This window comes from Kogia breviceps, chromosome 10 (genome assembly GCF_026419965.1).
Source record: "Kogia breviceps isolate mKogBre1 chromosome 10, mKogBre1 haplotype 1, whole genome shotgun sequence".
NCBI lineage: Eukaryota > Metazoa > Chordata > Mammalia > Artiodactyla > Physeteridae > Kogia > Kogia breviceps.
Window position 1 is genome coordinate 38,143,872 of NC_081319.1, and position 23,062 is coordinate 38,166,933.

Below are 23,062 nucleotides of genomic sequence, written 5' to 3' on the forward strand. Positions count from 1 at the left end.
GCTTGTGAGAGTTGTACCTGATGCCAGAGATCAGAGGGCCAGGCCCTGGGCTAGGTGTGTCGCTGGGCCAGCCTCCTCAGGGGCTCTTGGAAGTGGCAACACAGATATGGGAGCTCTGCGGGCAATCCTTCCATCCTCTCCTCTGCTAATTACCTCTGCTGCACCCCTCCCCACTTAGTCATAGGAGGGGGCATGCCCCCACCAACAGCAATGGGCCAAGTGTGGCCAATAAGAAACCTGGGAATGGCATGCAGACAGCTGAGCAGATGCCTCCCTGCTAGGACTAATGAAGCTCTGGTCTTCCATGTGGAGAAGGCTGTACAGGAGGAAGATCAAGGCCAGCCCCCAAGAGAAGCATAGACAGGCAAAGTTGAGGGGCGCACAGAGTCCCTCTGTCCCTAAGGCCCTGGTCCTGCGATTCTGCCTTCAGCCATGCAACCTAAAAGGCACCCTCCCCAGCCACTGGGGCATAACTTACCTCTTTGGCTTAAACTGCACAACGACACCTCCTTCGCAAACCACATCTTTCTTTCATAGAAAATATCAAGTCCATGATTCAACATGTATTTGTGTGATATTTTGTCCTTCTCCCTCATGTGTGTAAACTCCCCAAGGTGAGACTCTATCCTCAGCTTCCACTGCTGCCTTCCTTGCACCCAGCACAGGGTCTCCAGAAGTGGGCACTAAGCAGCCAAGTGAAGGAGTCCGTCTGCACCTCTGCAGCTTTGTGACTAGACAGACTTTACCTGCCTCTGCAGCTGGCTAGCGTTTCACTGGGCAGGGTACATGACAAGGGTTGGTCTGAACCACAGGATCTGTGAGGCCCCCAGAATTCATTTGGGGACCTCAGGGGCCCTTCAGAAGGGTGGGCCACCCCTTCAAGGATGAAGCCCAGGGCTGGAACCAAGGTCCAGAAGCCCATATGATGCTGTTCTGGAGAGCAGGTCCTTGGGAGTGAGACCCCATGGGTGAAGAAAGCCTGACTTTCTGGGTGGAAAGTTCCAGAGATAGATTGAGGGCTGGGCTGCTTTTCCCTTGAGCAATTTCAGGTACTTCTCCCCTTCCTGACAGCTAAGGATGCTGGGGTGGCAAACGGGTGCTGGGCACGAGCCATGCACCAGGCACCCCACAAAGTACTTTACACATCATCTGCCCGATCCCCCAGATGTCTCCCCAGAGTGGACATCATCAACCCCAATACACAGCTGAGGAAATCAAGGTGGGAAAGCAGGGAGACTCGTCCAAGGTCACCAGGCTAGGAAGGAGCACTCAGCTCAGGTGGCTTGCCTGTCCCTGCCTTCTAACATCTCCCGCCCTCCCCGACACCCTGAGGGAAAGGGAGGTGGGGGAAGGAGTGCTGCAGGTGTCAGATGAGCTCTTGGGAAATGGGGAGGACAGAAGCTGGGGGAATATGTCACAGTCAGGGCCCCCCTTGAGGCTGCCCGCAAGGGCTCCCGAGGGCTGAGGGTGCTCCGTCGCTGGAGTAGTCAAAAGAATCTCCAGCATCCCGCCCCCTCCCCTCCCCTCCCCAACATCCTCGCTGCCAAATGAAATCTGGCAGCTTCTGAAAATAGCTCAGCGCTGCAGCAGGCGCTCTGCCCGCCCTTCGGCAGGCTGGCACACAGCTGGGGGTGGCCACTGTGGGCAGATGCTGGCACACACCAAGCCGGGGGTGGGAGTCACACACGTAGCACACCGGGCGGCACAGAGCTGGGGGCACGGGGCAGCTGCCATCCCTTAGCTCCCATGACCTTCCCATGCCTGGTGAGGCCAGGGTGGACCTGGAGTCAGCCTGGCATGTTTACCAGGCCTGAGGCACCCTGTCCAGCAGCAGTGAAATCATTAGCAGGTGTGAGGACATGCCCTTAGGCCACTTTTGTCCACTCATATAGACAAAGAGAAACTCAGGAACAAGGGGGAAAATGTCAAAATGTTGTTTACTAATACCTGGATGTAAAACCCAGCAGTGTTTTACAAATAGTGTGACCACCCTATTTGACGTGGTCTAGGATTTCCCTGCCCGTGAGAGAAGCATAGGGAACCAGAAAACAGGCCGGGGGTCAGGCACTTGCCAGGCCCATATCAGGCGTTCAGCATCCTGAGGCTGCCTGGGCAGTGTGGGGCTGGGTGAGCCTGGACCAGCAAGGAAGGGGAACTCTCTGCTCTGACTCTGCCAAAGCCAGGACCAGACCCTCTAAGCATCACACAGCAGCCCTCCACTGCCTCGGGTCTGACCCGGAGTATAGAAAGAGACCCCTGATTAACGGGGAGCCCTTGGCCCTGCCCCAAGCTATCCTCTCGCAAAAGTGCACCAAGAGACAACCCCTGCCATCAATCAAGACAGAGTAGAGGATGAACAGTTAAGAAAGGCTTTCCTGCCTGGGATCTGGTGAGCAGGTGGGGGCAGGGTAACTGTTTTAGCTTTTGTCACAGTGACATTTCCAAAGTAAAAAAAAAGGGTTAAAAATACCTGCCACTCACAGTGAGAGGAGAGGCTACTCTTTGGGTGGGTGGTAGTAACAGGATGCTGGGCCCAGGGACTCTGCGCAAGGAGAACACCAAGGGCCCTGTGGGATGGGGTTGCAGCACGACAGGGCTGGACCACCCAGAGAGCCAGGCAAACTGACCCTGCAGCCTCAGGGAGAGGCTCTTCTTGGCGGAGAGCAGCCTCCCCAAGAAGGCAGGCAGACCCTCAATTGCCCCTCTCCCTCCCTTGCTCACTCACTCAGCATTCAGAGACAGCAACTCTGTCCCTGGTCACCATGACAACCAGTGGCCGGATGCCTTTCCCAAGGCCAGGCCCATCTGCCCACCCTCCAGGGAGCTGTTTCCACAGAAGGAAGGAAGCCCAGCCACAACTCCCAGTGGCCTAGAAGTCTAAGGCCATGCCCAGGGCAGGACAAAGTCACAGTTCATTCAGGCCACTCTGGTCAAAGGCACTGCAGTTGCAGCAGGTGGCTCCCTAGCCCCCAGGTTTTGGCCCTTGTCTAGGGCCTGAACCTGGGCTGGAATTCTGAAGGATCAGGGTCACGTACCCCCATCCTGAAGTTCCAAGTGACAAATTAAAACATAACAAAAATAATCCTTTTGTTAAAAACCATGAGCCTGGGCCCTCTGGGTCAGGGCCTCAGGCCCCTCCAGTGTGTCCTCCAGGCTGAGGCCCAGCTCCCCCACAGCCACATGAGCTACTGATTGTTGCAGCCCTGAGAGGCCAAGGAGCTGCCAGCCTGCTTCTTCCTCCGCTTGTTGAGGAGCCGGTTGTTAGAGGTCTGCAGGTCCTTGATCTTCACCTGGTCATAGTCTACCCGCATGGTTGCCAGGGCACTGGTCATTTCCTCCTGGGGACAGATGTGGGGGGAAGGCAGGTACACTGACCTCAAGAGACATCATCTCCTGCCTGAGTAGCCCCTTAATAATATCAGTGATGGCAGTGACCATCTATGCTGCCCGAGTGCCCCCTGTGTAGCCAGCACTGGGCCCATCCCTTTGCGTCATATGATCTTCACTCTAGTCCATTGTGGTAGGCACTGAGCTTATCCAAAAAGGCACAGAAAGTATAGTGACTCCCTGGGACCACACCAAGGGTAAGTAGGACAGGGACTTGGACCAATGTCACCTGCAGGGGACGCCATCTTGCTGTGCACCCAGGGCACCAGCGCCTGAAGACTGTGCCCTGGTTGCCCCAGGCTCTGAGCTACTGCCCCACAGGCTCAAATCTGACCTTCCCTAAGTCTAAAAGCAGGCTGACCACCCTCCCAAATGTTGCAAATCATAGGAGGGATTACGGCCAAAGCTTGGTCAGTTTGATCCCAAAGCCTCCCTTCACTGAAGGCGTGAGCCAGGAGCACCACCCTGAACGGGGTAGTGCAGCCCAGTGCTCCAAATGCCACGGTCAGACCACGGCTGCAGTCACTGAGTCACATAAGCAGTCACACTGCAGTCACATAAGGCGGGAGGGGGCCGAAGACCCAGGTTCTGGGTGGTCACCACCGTGGAGTCCCTTTTTCCAAAACGCTGCTACTTGCAGGGAGGCTGAGGGAGAGTCCACCCACCTTGACTTCATCCCAGTGGTCTTTGTCCTCCTGCAGCACTCGGGCTGTGTGGAGTGGAGTCTGTGGCACCACCATCAATTGCTGGAAGGAGCCCCAGGCCCATGGATCAGACCCTGAGGGCACCTGGGACAACACTGGGTGCCCCACCCCACCCCCTTTCTTCCGGTCTCAGATGGGGAAACGGTGACTCAGGGAGGTGAAGGAGCCTGACATGAGCGGTGGCAAAGGCAGGTTATAGGTGGGGCACTACCGCACATCTGTGGCCCACGGCAGGGACTCCAGAGCCATCATTCTTCTGGCAGCCCTGCTCAAGCTCATCACCCTGCCCACCATAGGACGAGGTGGCACTCACGTTGATCCAGGGATGGTTCATGAATTGTGTGATGGTCAGCCTCTCTGTGGGGTCTGTCTTCAGCAGGAGGCGGATCAACTGCTTGGCTAGTGAAGAGAAGGGAGTGGTGAGGCTGCGAAGTTCCTCAGAGCCAGACCCCCCACCCTCCCAGAGACCACCAGCTCTGCACACGCTCCCAAATTCCTAACCCACAGAAACAGTGAGCTAATAACTGTTCCTTGTTTTAAGGCATTAAGTGTTCAGGGTAATTTGTTAGGCAGCAATAGATATTTGATATGAGGCAGACTTGTTTGTGGTCTCCAAAGGGAAAATATGAACAGGAGTTAGAGGAAATTTTGAAGAGGCAGGTTTTGAGCCCATTTGGCAGATATAGAAACTGAGGTTCAAAAAGGTTAGGTGACTTGCCTAGGACCACAAAGCTGAGATGTGGGGGAAGCTAGGATCTGAATACAGGTCGGTTTGACACCAAAGTGTTCTCTCCCAGAAGGAAGGCTCATGGGGTCCAGCGGAGCAAGCTGGGGCAGAGACTCACTCACCATCCTCAGAGACCTCCGACCACTCAGGATTGGGGAAGCCATACTGGCCCAGGCGGATCCTCCTCTTCATCCCCGGGGAGATGGCCTGGCCCGTGTTGGAGTAGAAGGGCGGGAAGCCGCATAGGCTGGGGGAGGGCAGAGGTCATTCGGCACAGGTGTGGGGGAAGCGCCAGGGTGGAACCATTCTCCTCCCCCAAGACCCTGACTGGAGAGACAGGCAGCCAGACACCAAGGCAATAATACCAGCCCTCAGAACTCTGGTGTTCATCCCAGGACCACCATCTTCCCTTGGCATGGGGAGGCCTTCAGGGAGCCTGAAGAAGAGGTGTCCCATGACCAGAAGGGTCACCAAGGATGGCGGGGGCAGAAGTGGTTCTGAGGGTACATGGGGTTGCAGGAGATGGATGGTACTCACAGGATGTACATGATGACGCCCAGGGACCACATATCACATGACTTGTCATACTTCTCTGGACCCAGGACCTCAGGAGCTACCAGGGCAGAGGGCACAGGAGGGCCCTCAGTCCCAAGGGTCCTCAAGCCCAAGCAGGAGCCTAAATCCTGGACAAGGTGGAGAGCGGGTGCCTAAGCTGGGGGATGGGGCAGAGCAGATTGGTGTCTGGCACCTTGTGGAAAGGCAGCATGTGTGTGAAGTTGCGGGAGGAAAAGCAGCTCCCAGATAAAATAATCCCACTTTTAGACTGGGCTGTAAGAAATGATAGCCTCCTAGCTACTTTGGGCCATCTCAGTCTTGGTGTGGGAGGAGAGGGACAGGCGGGCAGTCTGGGGTTTGATGGGGTCCTGTCGTAGAAGAGAGGGCCTCAGCCCACCAGCTGCCCTGTGTCCCTTGCCTCCTGAATGTACAGCCTAGGTCATGGGTAAGGAGGGGCCATGGCCAGGGCTCTGGGTTCCACTGTCAGCCTGGCTACCATCCCATGGGGCCTTGGTCTTCCCATCTGTTCAATGAGATGGGTAGGCTGGAAGATTTCTAAGTCAAAATACTGCAAAACACGTTCTGGTAAACAGAGTACCATTCCAGCTGTCTCAGGGGGCTTTCCACCCCTTAAACAGCTCTTGGAGGGCTTATCCTGAGGCAGAAGAGCTCTCTGTAAAACGAGTCATCACCCCACTCTCCGGGAAGGGGCACTTTCAGCGGGGACTTCTCCAGATCTGGGGGCTGCCCGCTCACAGAGGAGCAGGGAGCTTTTCCAGGAAGCGTGGGTATGTGCACAACCCCAGGTCCCATCCATGCCCTCATCTAAGGGACCCTCTCCCACAAGGCAGGTGGCTGGTACCCTACATCCCTCTAATGTAGGAGGAAATGCCTGCCCACTTTCTGAATATGACTCCCAGGAAGATAAAAACCAGAGAAAAACAACCGCAGTTGGGCTCCATCCCAAGCTGATGGCAGCCTTTTATCACATATATATTTAGAGCTGCTGTGATGTCATTCAGCTCACAGGCCACAGCCAGAATTTTCCTGGATCTATTTTCAAAAGCAGAAGCTGAAGTTTGGGAGAATATTTTTGCAACCTCCGGCCCCCCAGTCGCCGCCTCCTCGCAGACAGAATCCTCCCCTCCCTCCTCACTGGGCTTTAACCCTTTGGCTTCTGCACCCCACTAGCTGCCCCATACCACAGCAGGGTGAGGCGGGTGTGGTAAAGAGGTACAAACCATATCCCAAGGACTCACCCACATAATAGGGAGTGTAGCAGGGAGTCTGCAGGGCATTGTGGGTGGTCTCCTTGGCAAAGCCAAAATCAGTGAGCTTGAGTACCCCATCTTTCTCCTTGGACGTGTAGAGCAGGTTTTCAGGCTGGGCCAGGAAGAGAAAACATTAGTCTGGAGTTAGGCACCAGGTGGGGGCAGAATCTTCCCTCATCCAGATTGATGCAGGAGGAGCCAGGTCCATCTCACTAAAAAGACCTGGGTCTTGGCAACCAACAACACGGGCCAAATATGGAGGAGACTAATGTGGCTGAGAGGTGACACCTCATCTCACAGAGGGGAAACTGAGGCAGTTGTTCAACCAAGGCTGCAGATTACCGAGTGCCACGGAGAGCCCAGGGGCAGGGAATTCTGAGCTTGAGTTGGTGATGCTGCCTTGAGATGCCAAAATGAGGGTTCCGGGGGAAGGTGGGCTGCAAGCGAGCCAGTGCTGTCAAGCACACAGCCTGTACCCAGCCCAGAATGAGCCTGCAGGACAGCCCCCCTGAGGTTCCTCCGGGAGCTAAGACCCCAGGAGCTGCACAGAGGCCATCCTTCCTGGTTGCAGAGCACAGAGAGACTGAGGGATAAAGGCAGAGGGGAACGTACATGGAGGAGGCAGCCCTGAAGCCGGTTTTTAATGAATGGGTAGGACCTAGGCCCATGGAGAGGAGCGGCAGAGCTGGGGTAGAAGGATGCGTGTTAGATGGAGTTCCAGTTTGGAGCCAGTGAAAGCTATTTCTCAGGTCCCGTTTGAGATGATCCAACCTTGGACTGGGATTAAAAACAGGGAAGCAGTTTTGGTCTGTACAAAGAAATCTTCTTGGCAGAAGGCTTTTCTCCCCTTGGGAGAAAAAAAGGAAGCCAGGGCCAAAATACAGCAATGGTTTAGGGGCTTCGCTGGTGGCGCAGTGGTTGAGAGTCTGCCTGCTAATGCCGGGACACAGGTTCGAGCCCTGGTCTGGGAGGATCCCACACGCCGCAGAGCAACTAGGCCCGTGAGCCACAATCACTGAGCCTGCGCGGAGCCTGTGCTCCACAACAAGAGAGGCCGCGATAGTGAGAGGCCCGCGCACCGCAATGAAGAGTGGCCGCCACTTGCCACAGCTAGAGAAAGCCCTCGCACAGAAACAAAAGACCCAACACAGAAAAAATAAATTAATTAATTAATAAACTCCTACCTCCAACATCTTCTTAAAAAAAAAAAAAAAGCAATGGTTTATTTTGCAAAATAAAGCAAAGGTGAGACTGTTGCAGCTCCCCATGTATCCAAAATCAAAGAATAACTGTATGGGGTTGGCAGTAGTCAGCCAGAGGAAGAACCTGATGCAGCAGCTGGGCCCTCAGGTCTCCTCTGCCCAGTCTTAGGAGGAAATAAGCCTGGGGGTGTCATGCTCTAAGTTTGGGCCTGAGGGCCCAGGAGTTGCAGATTCTACTCTGATGGTGGCTGGCACATGCATGTGTGTGCATGTGTGTATGTAAGGCTGCCTCGGTTTTCATTTCATCCATCTGATCTTGATCACCTGTAAGAGTCAGTCCTCCCTGGATAGGAAGTTTGGAGAGAACATCTCTCAAGCCCATCCACTGGAAGGGCAAGCAGGTCCAGCAACTGGGATTACCTCTGCTCCTTCATCCAGTGCCCAGCAAATGGCTTCTTTCCCCTAAAATGTTGACATTAGAGGGCTCCACCTATGGAAACTATGGCTGTTACTTCACAGAAGCCCCAACATTATAAGGCAGCCCCTTCCTGAGGCCTGGCACATTATCACCACAAAATCCTTGCTGAATGAACAAATGAATGCATGAATCCCAGTGCAGCAACTGCACAGCCTTGAGCAAGACAATCTCTCTCTGAGCCTCGGTTTCTTCATCTGTCAAAAGGGTAATGGCACCCATCTCACAGGGCTGGGTGAGGATTAAACGAGATGCTTATTAGGACTACTGGCTTGAAGTAGGCATTCAGTTATTCTTATGGCTATTGGGATTATACGGTGTTTGAAGGAAACAAGGAGACCCATCTGGCTAGAGCAGAATGAATATGCTGGAACCATGGGAGAAAAGGCTGAGAAGAGCAGTCTTGGCCAGGGGGAAGAGGCCTTGAATGCCAACCAAGGAACGTGGCCTCCATCTAGTGGATGCTGGGACCATTGAGGGTTGTGGATGGTATTCTTTTCCCTGGTCTCCGAACCTGGATCCTGGAGCCTCACCTTGACATCTCGGTGGGCAATGTTCCAGCTGTGCAGAAACTGGATAGCGGTGCCAATATCCCGCATGATCTCTGCAGCTTCTGCAGACACAGACAGAGGAGGGGGTCACTGATGTCAGTCAAGGGTCAGGCAGCCTAGGGGGCCCCACCCCATCATCCCTCCTGGGAAAGCACAAGATGGTGCACTCCTCCCACCCAGGGTCCCCATCCCATACCCACACCCTGGTCACCCTAGTTTCATGTGGGGATGCCCTCAGCTCATCTGGGGCTCTTTCAGTGAGCCTGGGCTACCTCTCCCCAGCTCAACTGTTGGTTGGCACCAAGAGGCATGTAGTCCTCCATCCCAAGGCCATGGAGAGCCCGTCTCTGACAAGGTGTCACAGACCCACAGAACCCCTTGGGAGATAAACACTCTGTCCCACCCTCTCTTATTCAGCTGGGGAAACTGAGGCACAGAGAGGAGCAGGGCCTTGCCCAGCATCACACAGAAACTCTGTGTGAGCCATCTCAGCCCAAATCCCCAGTGCAGCTGCACGTACACACCTCTCTCAGTGAAAGCTTGGTTGCCACGCTCCTGAATCCTGCTGAACAACTCACCACCTTCCATGCTATTAGAGAAAGTGGGCAGGGAGGAGGAGAATCACGCATCAACCTTCCCCTGCCCCGAGTCATGGGCCCAGGCCTCCAGCCTTGCTGCTCTTCTCCTGGGGAACAGTCACCTTCAGCCTCCCTGTGCCTTGCAGAGCCTGGTGCATGGTGGGCTGTTGGCTTGGGTGGGTTGAGCTCAACTCTTAGAACTAGGCGAGGATCTTAACCAGGGAGCACCTGTGTTCCCAGGGGCACTGCCCCTACCTGGCAGCCCCACCCTCATCCAGGTTTCCCCACGTGAGGAAGGAGGTGTCAGTTATCATCGTCATGGCCACTGTTTTCTGAGCACCTACGGTGTGCTGTGCCCTGGGCAAACCCTTTGTGTGCACTGCTGTGTAATCCTGGGCTGGTCCCTTCATCTCTCAGTGCCTCACCTTCCTCTTCTGTAAAACAGGGATTATAGCACCAACCTCACAGAGTTGTGAAGATTGATTCAGCAATAAACATAGAGCACGTACAATGAACAGGGTGAAAGCTACATTAAGATCTCCCCCCACATTTTACATGGGAGTTATAGCGATTCAGAGAGGTTAGCAGTTGCCCAAGGTCACACAGCTAGTGGGTGGCAGAGCCAGGATCTGAACCCCAAATCTGACTCAAGAGCTGCTACCCTGTGGGGTGAGGGGGAGCTTTAAAGGCAGACAGGGAGGAGCTGGAGGCCAAGTCACAAGGCCCAGGGTCTGAGGTTAGGGTTGAGCCACAGTGCTCGTGGGAGAAGCCCAGAGTGGAGGAAGCCGCTGGCTCCTGGATCTAGGCCCTGATCACCCAGCACCTGGTGGGGCCGTGGGAGCACCAATCCAGGCGGGGCTGAGGGGACAGTGTACATCCCACCCTTCCCCACGTCTCTCCCCCACCCACTACATTCAGCTCTTCCAGCCCCTCCTCACAGAGTAGAAATCATACCCAGGGAGGCCACATTAGAGCCACTGTGGATTCCTTCCCACCCTTGCAGGAAGGCCCTCGTGGTCAGCTGTGCAGGTCCGCGACCCTTCAGAGGCTGACTATCTGAAGAACAGAGACAGCCCCTAAAGAATGGCGGGAGCCTGGGGGCCACAGGGGTACTAATGAGGCGCTGAGGCAGGGTGGGCCAGCATACCATTCCATGACGATGAGGAGACAGCGTTTGCTGCGATGCATGTTCTCATACACATCCAGGATGCGCACAATGTGGGGGCCGCCCGAGGCTTGCCAGTGGTGGTCCACCTCCTGCCGGGCTTTGGGGCTGTCATACAGGAGCTGAGGGCAAGTAGGCACAGAAAGTGTCAGGCCTAAAATCCACTTCCCCAGGAGCCACCCAGTAGTGCCACTGCCCTCACTTTGCAGACAAGGACACGTAACCTCAGAGAGGCCTATGACCTGCCTAAGGTCCCCCAGCTTATGAAGGGCAAAATGAGGATTCAAATCCAGGTTTTCCTGATTTGTGGTCCAATGAGCCTCTGGACTTGATTGAGGGTCAGCTTCAAGCAGCTTAGCTGGTAGCTCAGGAAGCCCGGTAAAGTAGCTGAAAGCTTGGAAGGGCTCAGAGGCCAGAGAAGCCCCTGCCTCCCTTCTTGGGGACAGCAATTGAGGTGGAAATTGAGTGGACTTCGTAGTCAAATCACACATCACCTGTGAGACCCCAGGCCAGGAGCCACATATCCCCAGAGCCTCATTTTTACAGTGAGATGGCATGAGAGCTGTGGACCAGAGGTAGAGGTTGGCGGCAAGGAGGACCCTGCTCAAGGGAAGTGACCGCCTGGCGGGGTGAGGTCTGGGCTTGGAGCTAAATTCCTCCAATGACTCACTGTGACCTCAAGCAAACACTCACGGCTCCAAGTCACAGCCCACAACTCTAAAATGTAGTAATGATAGTCATCCCCACAGGATGCATCACATCAAGGCAGGCAGCACATGGGTGGGTGTCAGGATCCTTGTTCAGGTTAACTCAGCCCTGGGCTGTGGCTGTCAACCTTAAGGCCAATCACCGGAAATGAGCAAGACCCTGAAGTGGTAATGCTCAGAGGAAGTGTAGGGGGTGGAGAAGTCAGCCTGCAGGGTGAGGTGGCCCAGAATGGGGAGAGCAGGGACAAGCCATCCCCCAGGTAAGGCTGCTCACATTTGCTTCCTGGCTGAACAGGGCTGAAGACCAGAGATGGAACCCAAGATAGGCTCAGACCAGCTCCATCTTGCTCAGTACCCGCCGGACCCTGGGCCACCCTGGGCCTTGCTTTCTTCTTCTGCAGGATGGTTTCCCTTCTGCCAGGGCATGTGTGGGCAGGCTCTGGGACCAAGCTCTCTAGGCAAAGATCAACTGGGGGGGAAACAAAGGCAGTGGGTCCCTGCATCTGCTTGCCCCTTGGTCTCTGGAGCTTGACCCTAGTGTGGGGTGCAAGGAGCTGGGCAAGCCCCTCCACCAGCTATGGGGTTCCTTCTCCACTAACCAGTCCAGAATGAGGGTGTGCCCCTTGGTCTCTGGAGCTTGACCCTAGTGTGGGGTGCAAGGAGCTGGGCAAGCCCCTCCACCAGCTATGGGGTTCCTTCTCCACTAACCAGTCCAGAATGAGGGTGTGCATGGAGACGGCTGTAGGCAGACACTCCCAGCCTGGAAACCATGGATCCCTTGCTCGTGCTGCCTTTGCCTCCTCTGTTCTGCCCACACAGCTCCCATGTACCGGCTTCTTACTTAACAGCACTGGAGGTAGAGTCTTGGTCACCTCCACTCACCACATCAGCTGGCCCCACCACACTGTGTCCTGAGGTGACTCAAAGCAGGGGCACCTCAGGCTTTAGCCACAGGACCAAAGATGCACCATCCTCCCTCCCTGCTCTGTCCTCTCTGCACCCCTTCTCTGCTTGGCCTCCTAACACTTCTCCCTGCCCCCTGCCACCTCTTCTCTAGCCCACCTGACCATGTCCTGCCAGGGCCCCCAGGCAGGCTCCTGGACCCTCTCCTCATTCTGCCCTGCTTCTGGTACCCGACCCTGGTACCAGGGTCCTCTCTCTTCTCTCTTAAAATCCCAAGCCCATAGCTGAAATGCTTTCGGTGGGGTCCTCAGCCCTATCTCTTTCTCTCTGGTCCTTCATTACCTATCCCCACCCCCACTCTAAATCGCCAGCCCTAGTGCTCCAAATAAAGGCCACCTCCTCGCCTAGCATCCAGAGCTCATCTTCCTCTCCCAGCTCATTTCCTGCTACCCTGACCCCAGAGCACTTGATTCTGGTCAGAATGATGCATGTTCTGATCCCAAACAGGCCTCACTCTCTGCCTACGCCAGGTGCACTCTTGCTCCATCTCCTCTACTGGGCCAACTCCTTTTTTCTGAGGAAGGTTCTGGTGTCAGTTCAGATGTCTCCTCCTCTGGAAAGTGCTCCCAGCACCTCCCCCAGTGGTTTTTGCCTCTGTACCTCCACCAGGTTGGAAGCAGCTTGAAGGTACAGACCGGTCGGGATTACCTGGTAGTCCCCGGCTGGGGTCTGGCAGAAAACACTGGGCTCCTGAACAAACAAAGGATGGGATGATGGGTGTGGGGCTAGAAGGAGACGGGGGTGTGAGAGGGAAAGGAGGAGGAAGATGGATGGCCTGAGCTTGCACCCCGTGCTTTGCTGAGGAGGAGGAGCAGGTGCAGCTGTCCTGAGCTGCAGCCTCTCGATGCCTCCCACCCTACTCAGTCCATATTTAGGATCCCATTTACCACATGGATTAAAATAGTCCTTCTCTGAGTGCCAGGACCCTGAGAACAGGCACAGAGGTGGGGAGAGAACTGCCCCTAGAAAACACAATAAATGCCTCCAGGTCTCTCTAAAGGGGAGATTACAGAGCCCTGAACCTGGGCCCACCCAGGGCCAGCTGCCAAGAAATCTCCAGGGCTGTCTCTCTTGATCTCTCAGGGTGACCTTGAGTGCAGCCCCAAACCTCTTAGAGCCTCAGTGTTCTCATCTTTCTTCCCCCTTGCCAAAGTCTTCTCCTCTCCTAGGAGTACCCCCAAAGACACCTCCTCTCAGAAGCCCTCCCTGACAACTCTGTCTAAAAAGAACCTCGAGGGTCCTTATTCTCCCTTCATCCTTTTTTTCTTTCTTTCTACATACACTTGTTTATTGAGGTATACTTTACATACACAGATCTCAAGAGTCCAGTTCAATGAATTTTGACAGTTGCATACACCCTGTGACCCACACTCCCATCAAGACAGAAAATGTTGCCAGCTCGCCCAGAAAGTTCCTGCAACATCACCCTTTTTTCCTCCCTCCTGTGCATCACTTGCTCACGACCTACAATTAACTTGTTCCTTTGAAAACTCTTTAAACAAACACACACATATAGATGTTACACTTTAAATATGTCTGGCTCTGTTCTGAGCACTTGATAAACATTAGGAGGAAGGGACTTTATTACCACCATTCTTAAGCTGAGGAACTGAGGCACAGCAAGGTGAAATAACCGGCCCCAGATCATGCAGCCGTTTTCCCAGTCAGGCTGGCATTGTGCTGCCTCTGGCCTCAGACTGTGGGCCCCCAAGGGCAGGGCCAGTGTGCCTGGTCACCTCTGGGTCCCAGTACTGGCACAGAGCACTGGCCCAGACAATATCTGTAGATTTCATGAACAAATCTATAAAGTGGGGATAAAGGGAAGAAACGCTCACAACCCATCATGAGGAGAGAACAAGATTAAATTGAGGACCCAGGAAGGCTCAACAAATGAAAGACATGACAACCTGGACAGACTTCCTCCCCACTGTACCTAACCTACCCCCTCTGGTGAACTTTACCTCCTCTTCCAAGGAGTCCATCCTGACTCCTCAAGCCCACAAGGCCATTGCTACAAGTTGGCTTCATTCATGCAAGTATATGAGGCTTCACTATCCTTCATGAAAGGTGTCCCCATGCAAGAGCCCCGTCTTCCCAGGCATGAGAATGAGCACAGGGCTAAGAGACAGGAGCCCCAGGTTCTACTCTTATTCTCAGTGCGACCTGAGGCTGGTCCTTTGCCTCTCTGTGTCTCTGTTTCCCTTGTGTTAAATTGCAGGGCTGGGCTTCCCTGGTGGCGCAGTGGTTGAGAGTCCGCCTGCCGATGCGGGGGACGCGGGTTCGTGCCCCGGTCCGGGAGGGTCCCGCGTGCCGCGGAGCGCCTGGGCCCGTGAGCCATGGCCGCTGGGCCTGCGCGTCCGGAGCCTGTGCTCCGCAAACCGAGAGGCCACGGCAGCGAGAGGCCCGCGTACCGAAAAAAAAAAAAAAAGAAAAAAAAAAAAAATTAAATTGCAGGGCTTGGGCTAGACTGGGGGCGGGGATGGGAATCACAGGGAGGACCTCTGGTCAGGGGCTCCTTGCAAAGTGGGGTCAGTAGCCCCACTCCCACAGCACTGTCCCCGTGGAGCAGCCTCTGGTCTCCACTGACCCCATATTCAAATGTCTGCAGCTGCTGGGGGCCACCCGGTGTCTTGGTCCCCAGCCACAGCTGGGAAGAAAAGAAGATGGGGTGGCATTCTGACAACCCAACACACCAGTACCCCGTCCTCACTCCCATCCTACATCCCCTGAGCACCCCAGGGGTCCACCAAAGCTGGAGGGTCTGTGATGGCTCCTGGACAGCTCCACAGCTCCAGCTAGTGCTCAGCAGGCTCCCTTATACGCCTGTGAGACAGAACCCTGGCTTCCTCCTAAGGGAGGGCTCCCAGCTCTGCTTGAGTTGTGGGCCCCCACTGAAGTTACACAAGCATCGAATTTGAGACCATATTTCTTTGATCAAATGACAACGCTCTAGCCTCAGTCTTTGATTATGTGGTTTCCACCTCTCACTTCTCCCCTCACTCTCCTTTGCCAAATTCTCTCACCTACCCCCAGAGCCCGTAGCCAGACAGCAGAGTCCCCTGCCAACCCCACCAGACAGTGGACCCCAGAAAAGGTTGAGGGCAGAGGCACCCACGCCTCTCCAGCTCTCCAGGTGGAATGGGAGCCTCAGAACTGGCCAGGCCTCCTCCCTACCTCCACGCTGTGGCCCTATCCACCCAAGCACAGGGTTTACATGTAGGTGGAGGAACTCTAGAGTTTGTGAGCTGGGAAAACAACAGCAGCATTTGACTGTTTGGAAAACAATTTACAGTTTACATAACACTCTTTTCCCTTATCTCATGGGAATGCTGGTGCCACCCTGTGAGGCAAGCAGGGTGGGGACCATCAGCCCCAATTTATAGAGTGAGGAAAAAGAGGCTCTGGAGGATGAAGTCATTGCCCTGGGGCCACCAGGCTGGAGTAAGGTAAGGCTGGACATGGAGAACAGGACTCCTGAGAGAGCATCCAGACAACCCCTCCCTGAGGGGAAATGAGAGGAGGGGGTGGCCCCGAGTCAGAGAGGCACTGGCCAAAACTACTACTTGCAAGACTTGGGAAACTTATTCTAAAATAAATGTGTGCATAGGTGCATGGGTGTGTGCACGAGCAGGGATGTGAATAGGTGTGTGTGTGTGTGCATGGAAACATGGGTAAATGTACACATGAGTACATGCACATAAGGGGTGTGTGCATGGGTGTGTACGGGTGTATGTGGTATGGGGCTGGGGAATGTGTGTCAGTGTGTGGGCCACGGTATGTTTGTGTCTCTAGACTCTATGATGTTGATTTTGATCCCCTCAGAGAATAAGGCCCATCCATCTGTCCATTTATTTGTCCAATATTTTCTATTTCTCTGAAGTACCTAGCAGAGAACTGGGCACAGAGAGGTGCCCAAGAAAGACTGGGGGTCTTGCTGCTACAACTCAACCTGTGACAGCCTTGTCTGGGCAGGTGACCAAGCCTAGACCCTCTGCTCAGACCTCCTCTCCCACTGAGGCCCCATCTCCACTGCAGGAGCCATCACCTCACATTGCCCAGAGCTGTAAAAGTACTCTGTCTGCCTTCCTAGAGCATCAAACAGAGCTGGGATGTCTGCAGTGACTCTGTAAGACACAGCCTTGGGACCAGCCCCCAACACCCTTCTTCACCCTCTTCCCAGGCCCACATGCCCACTCACACAGTCAGCGTCCACATCCAGCTCACCCCAGGATCCCAGGATGGGCTCTTTTCAAGTAAAAGTGTTCACAGTATCTGTCTCTCTCTCCTTCTCTCTCTCTCTCTCTCTCTCCCTCTCTCTCTCTCTCTCTCTCTCACACACACACACACACACACACACACACACACACAGACACGAGGCCCCAAGGCCCCGGGCTGGACAAGCAGCCTCTCCCACTCCATCCCAACCTCCACACTCCCAGCCAATGAACCTGCAGCCCAGGCCAAACTGCTCTGGCCTGTGCCAGAACACCCACTCCTTAGAGGGGAAGACAGCTGGTTTATAATCTCTCCCATCAGTGAGGCAGCAGCAAATTAAAAAATATGAACTCTGGATTTCACGACAGCCCACAGCCCAAGAGCTATTAACCCTACAGCAAAGGGAACCTCATGGAGGCCAGGGATCCACTTCCTCTCACTGGTCTGTGGGCCACTAAAGTCCCATTATTTCCACTTTCTTGGGCAGCTTGGTTTGATGCCAGAGGATAGAGAGGAGAGAGGCAGGAAAGACTGCTGTGTCCCCCAACACCTTCTCTCCCACCCTGCGGGTCTCACCCCAGCCTCAGGCAAGGGCAGGCTGGAACACTCAGGAGCTGCATCTCCGGGCTGTCGATTACACCACAGTTACACATGCTCAGTGCCAAACACTCAGGCAGTGGAATTGAACAGAATATTATGGGAAAATCTAGGTTTGCGACTCATTTTTTTCACTGTGGAGAACCCCAATTCTCTACAGAGGGAGGATATAGATGAGAAAAAGCACTTTGAATTTACTAAACTCCCTCCTTGTTAAGAGTTTTTCAACTCAGCCATATCTGAGGTCCCTTCTGGCTCCCAGTTCTGTAATTATTTGGAATTATTTTCCCATGGGAACATAGCTCTAATTTTATAAGAGACACCGCTGGAAGAGCAGGATTCATTCTACAGCCAGCTGTTGAGACCACCCTGCCTCATGCTGTTAGCAGCAGGGGTGGTTATTAATACTCTGCACCCTTGCCCCTGGCCAGCTAGTGGGACCCTTGCTGGCTACTTTGCCTACTTAGAGCAGAGGCCATAGCCTGGGATGGTGTGGTAGAGACTGACCTCACGTCAGGGTTTGAAGCAGGAGTTTCCTTTTTAAGGCCTCAGTATCTTCCTTGTAAACCCAGACTCATCCCCCCGTCACTGACTTCACCCTCTCCCTCCCCGCAAGGGCACCAGTGCTATTTGGAGAGCTGCTGGTCATGCCAAATCTAACTTTTTAGCCCTGGTTTCAAATTAGAGCCTCAGACATGTGCCATTATTCTCTCATGCACTAATTTCCCCAGCTTTCGTAGCTCATTAAGAGAGCTAACGGAACCGATTTTGCAGCTATGGATTAGTTGGCCCCATGCCAGATCAGACCTAGCTTTATTAAGTTCTGGCCACATCCTGTCCTCTGTCTCACCCTGTCTGTTCACTTCTCCTCCTCAGCAGCTTAAGTTCCAGGGAGGTCAGCTCACATGATCTACTGACCCCAAGTGCCCAGGCCCCAGCTGAACGCCTAAGGACTGACGGAGTCAGGTCAGGGTTAGCACACCCTTCATAACAACTGTCCCTCCCTGGTGCTTGGCCAGTGCTGTGTTGGCCACAGTGCTTGGTCACAGATACCGCCTTATTCAGTACTCATCACATCCTGAGAAGAATCAGCATCATCCTTTTCCTGTGGGGAGCCGATGACTCTGAGAGGTTAAATGACTTGCTCAAAGTCACATAGCTGGGTAGTGAGAGTCAAAACTTGGATCCAGACCTGCTGGCTTCAAGGCAGTGAGGGCGATGCAGGCGGCTACTTTGTTCCTTTCATGTGTGGAGCTTGGCCCCACAGCCCTGGGGCTACACCAGGCTCTGCCCCTTGGCGGTCATTACAATGGTGGTGGATGTTCACAGAGCCCCTGCCATCTGCCAGGCATGTTACACACCTGTTAGCTCTTGCCCTTCAAAAAGGGAACACTCTTGCACTGCTGGTGGGAATGTAAATTGATACAGCCACTATGGAGAACGGTATGGAGGTTCCTTAAAAAACTAAAAATAGAACTACCATACGACCCAGCAATCCCACTACTGGGCATATACCCTGAGAAAACCATAATTCAAAAAGAGTCATGTACCACAATGTTCATTGCAGCTCTGTTTATAATAGCCAGGACATGGAAGCAACCTAAGTGTCCATCAACAGATGAATGGATAAAGAAGATGTGGCACATATATACAATGGAATATTACTCAGCCATAAAAAGAAACGAAATTGAGTTATTTGTAGTGAGGTGGATGGACCTAAAGTCTGCCATACAGAGTGAAGTAAGTCAGAAAGAGAAAGACAAATACCGTATGCTAACACATATATATAGAATCTAAGAAAAAAATGTCATGAAGAACTAGGGGTAAGGTGGGAATAAAGACACAGACCCACTAGAGCATGGACTTGAGGATATGGGGAGGGGGAAGGGTAAGCTGTGACAACGTGAGAGAGTGGCATGGACATATATACACTACCAAACGTAAAAGAGATAGCTAGTGGGAAGCAGCCCCATAGAACAGGGAGATCAGCTAGGTGGTTTGTGACCATTTAGAGGGGTGGGATAGGGAGGGTGGGAGGGAGGGAGACACAAGAGGGAAGAGATATGGTAATATATGTATATGTATAACTGATTCACTTTCTTATAAAGCAGAAACTAACACACCATTGTAAAGCAATTATACTCCAATAACGATGTTAAAAATAAATAAATAAAAATAAAAAGGGCATTACTGACCATCACTTTCAGCTTAGGAGACTGAGACTCAAGGATGTTCTATAGCTTCTCTGGGTCACATGGTTCACACATGGCCACCTCCGAGTCCAGGAGTCCTTTGGACACCAGGATTCAACCCTCATGCCCAGGGAGAACTGCACATTTTACAGATGTCTTCCTGACCCCTACAAACATTTACTGGCCCTGCCTGAGGGCCAGGCCTGGAGCTGCGGCTGGGAATGCTGCCACAGGCACTCCATACTCAAGGATCTGAGGGTCTATGGATGAGTTACTGCCAATTAGGATGCTTGATGAGGATGGAGGCCCTAGGGAACTGCGTCTGGCTCCTTCTCTTCCCTTCTCCTTTCTTTCCAGATCCAGAACCTGGCAGAGCAGGCAAGATGGGGAAGGTCAGCCCCGGGAAGAGGAGGGCCTCCAAACAGCTGCTCCCATTCCAGGCCAAGGGTGGGGTACCTGATGGCCCGGGCAGCGGTAAGGGAGACCAGGAGGAAGTGGCTGACAGGCTGGGAGCCTCCCTAATCACCTCCCACCAGAGTCCTGGGAGGGGAGGAAGTGGCTGGGGCTCTAGGCCCAATGTCTTTCCAGGAAGCTCTGCCAGCAGGAGAGCCAACACGTTTTGAAATTGTCAAATCTCAGGAACACAAGAACTCCTTCAATTTGCTAAATTTTGGTGGCCTCATTTTGTCTGCTTCCTCCCAGCGCCAGAAAACCTGGAAACAAAGGCAGAAGTGCCAGGTCTGAGGAGGAATAGGGAGGGGTGGGGGAGGGGAAGAATGCTTCCAGAAAGAGGGAGCTAAGGTAGGCTCCCAGGCAGGGAAGGAGAAGACCAGTGGGAACATAAGCCCTCCTAGCTGGAGCAGGTCCAGGTCCACGCACTATGAAAGACCAGTTGTGGCTACAGGGCTCTGGGTCAGACAGACCTGCATGCCAGATGCAGGGGCCAGTTCCATCCTCCACTCACCTGTGGCTTTGGGCAGGCCATTCAACCTCTCTGAGCCTCACTGGCCCAATCTGGAAAATGGGGACAGTGAGAGTACTCATGTTCCCAGGTGGCCACGAGGACAGAATGAGAACACACAGAGAGCTCAGATTAGCACAGTGCCAAGTGCACACTGAGTGGAAATGGGCTTTGAGGTTTGCTTGGCTTCAGGATTCCCCAGGGTCTTGCCCTGAGGTGGTCTCACACTCTTCACCTCCCTATTCTCCAGAATCTGGGGAAATTCAGGTGCAGCCTCTGGGACCCAGGGAGGCAGACTCCCTCCAATCCAGCAGGTCACAGAAATGGTCTCAGATACTGAGAGGTAGACCAAGAATCAAAAGTCTATGGATACTGCTGCTATGAAAGTCTCAGTGAGGAGGGGCAGACCCTCCAGGGTGGGAAGATCATGGCTAATCTCAGGGGAGGGACCCTGGGGCATGGGAAGCAAGGCTGAGAGCTAGGGACCTAAGCCAGGGAACTAACCCAGCCCTCAGCTTTGGAAGACTAGAGGAGAGGGCACATCCCCACTCTCCCAGGTGGCGAACACCTTTACATCCTCAACTCATCCATGCATCCTTTTGGGTAATGTTCTCTTCTGCAAAGTATGTGGTGACCTTGGGCCTGTCCCCTAATATCTCCCTGAGCCCCAGTTCCTCACCTGTGAAATGGATGTGCACTCTCCTCACCCATGGCAACAAAGGGAGGGGGGCAGGCAGGTCTGAGACTATCAGCACCTGCTTTACAGGCAGGGAAAGAGGCCCAGAAAGAGCTACTACCTCCTCCCCTTCTTGGAGGTTACACAGCGTGTAAGAGGCAAGATCAGAACTCCCTCTGCCCCAGGCAGGTGCCAGGTCCCAGCATCCTACCCACAGCCTTCCCACAGGGGGCTGAGGAGAGGCCACACAGGTGCCTTGCGAGCCCCCTGAGTGCATACTCAGAGGGTCCAGCTTCTATTATCATCGAACTTCTTAGAGGAAAAAAGGATTTTTCTGTCAAAATCAGCTACATAATTTGTGAAATGTTACCCTGGTTCTATTTCTTCTGTGACAGTGTAAAAAGAAGACATCTTCCTCATAAGACTGGACAATTTTTAGCAAACGTAAGTGTTTTATTCTAATCTCAAAAATGTCTCTTCAGGGCTTCCCTGGTGGCGCAGTGGTTGAGAATCCGCCTGCCGATGCAGGGGACGCGGGTTCGTGTCCCGGTCCAGGAGGATCCCACATGCCGCAGAGCGGCTGGGCCCGTGAGCCATGGCCGCTGAGCCTGCACGTCCAGAGCCTGTGCTCCACAACAGGAGAGGCCACAACAGTGAGAGGCCCGCGTACCGAAAAAAAAAAAAAAAAAAAAAAGTCTCTTCAATGGTCCCTCCTCATGAGGAGACCCCACCTTGGCCACAAAGTCTGAGCCCCCAGCTGGCCAGTTGTGCTGCAGTGACGCCTGCATAGCCCACGCAGGGCAACAGAGGACAGGCAGCGACCGGGGCGAGTGAGGCCATGCCCAGGCGACCCCTGCTGAGGCACCCAGCTTGCCATGCCTGTGGTCAGCTCTGGAGAGGGGACCCAACACACTCTAGCTTTCAGAAGAATGACAGCTGGTCTCTTTCCCCTGAAGGAGACGTTACAAAGATGACAAAGGAATAAGAAGTGGGGGGTGGGGGGTGGGAGGATGGACCGCACCACCCCCAGAGACGTGGTGCAGAGACCCTTGGGAACCTTCTGACTCCACCCCCCAGACCTGCTCTTCCCAAAGCCAATTTCATATCTGCTCTGCATCTCTCCCGCTTTCCTTGGCTTCATCCACGTCCCCGTAGCTCCCCACATAGGCCTGGGTGAGCACCGGCAGCCATCGCCCTACTCAGGCTCCTCCCAGGGGAGGCAGGGAAACTGGCTGCCCAAGCTTCCAGCAGACCTTGGCCCCTGGTCCCTTTCTCTCTCCTGCTCCTGTTCAGCTAGAAGGCTCCCAGGTCTCTGACACCCAGCTGGCTCCTGGGAAAGTCTCCTTGTCTCTGGAGCCGTAGCTGTGAGGAAGAGGAAGTGGAAGAGGGAGGAAGGCTCCGCCCTCTAGGAGAGCAAGATGGCAGCCAGGCAGCACTGAGGGACACTCCGGCCATGGGAATCCACTGCAGTGACTCACCCTCACTCTCTCAGGCCTTTCTAGGGTAAGGACACACCCTGGTACAGGCTCGGCTGACTCAGGGATTGAACCAGCCATAGAGCACAGTGCAGAGGGGTCTTCAAACCTGAGTCATAACCCCCTGAGCTCCTGTCCCTAGCAGAACACATACCCTGCTGGTGGTGTCACCACAGATGACCAGGTTCCCCTGGCAATACCAATGCTAGCTGGCTCAGGAGAGGCATCTCGGGGCACCCTCTAGTCAGTCTCCGCACTGCCTGTCCTCTTGCAAGAGCGGTCCCAGCAGCGGGCAAGGGGGGCCCCACCACCTGCCTGCTTGCCTGGCACTGCCCACAGTCGCTGCCCACCCAAAGGGTCTTCACAGCCAGAAGGGGGGGCCCTTGTCAAACAGAGAGCCCTCATCTTACAGATGGGCAGACTGGCCTGGGAGAGGGGCCCAGCTCCTGATACCCACTGAGCCTGGCACACAGGGAAGGATGGCTGAGAGCCACCGTCTGGCTGCCAGACAGGCCAGGGTTCCAGGGTTACTTCGCCTTTATGAATCTCAGTCTCTGCATCCATGACATGGGGGTGATCACAACCCATTCTTAGAGTCTGCTGTGTTTGTGTTTAGCATGTCGGAAGCATTCAAGGGATAAGTGGGTGCTCTTATCCCCAT

At 54.2% G+C, this 23,062-nt stretch overlaps 1 protein-coding gene across 17 annotated transcripts in view; it reads right to left on the reverse strand.

The window, feature by feature from the left end:
• Positions 1–23,062, reverse strand: part of MAPKAPK3 (MAPK activated protein kinase 3) — a 60,378-nt gene that overhangs the window by 13,356 nt on the left and 23,960 nt on the right. For 9 of the 17 annotated variants that reach the window (XR_010842544.1, XR_010842545.1, XM_067044069.1 and 6 more), the window contains exons 3-10: positions 10,598–10,737; positions 9,397–9,461; positions 8,855–8,934; positions 6,633–6,756; positions 5,356–5,431; positions 4,941–5,065; positions 4,405–4,490; positions 4,053–4,133 (exon numbers count right to left, since the gene is read on the reverse strand). Coding sequence is in view for 15 of the 17 variants with exons in the window: in XM_067044069.1 (XP_066900170.1) it covers positions 4,053–4,133; positions 4,405–4,490; positions 4,941–5,065; positions 5,356–5,431; positions 6,633–6,756; positions 8,855–8,934; positions 9,397–9,461; positions 10,598–10,737 (777 nt within the window). In the remaining 2 variants the exon portion in view is untranslated. Of the gene's footprint in view, positions 1–1,919; positions 3,339–4,052; positions 4,134–4,404; positions 4,491–4,940; positions 5,066–5,355; positions 5,502–6,632; positions 6,757–8,854; positions 8,935–9,396; positions 9,462–10,597; positions 10,738–23,062 lie in introns of those variants that run through there. The other 8 variants (XM_067044075.1, XM_067044074.1, XM_059075283.2 and 5 more) reach the window with 3 other exon arrangements.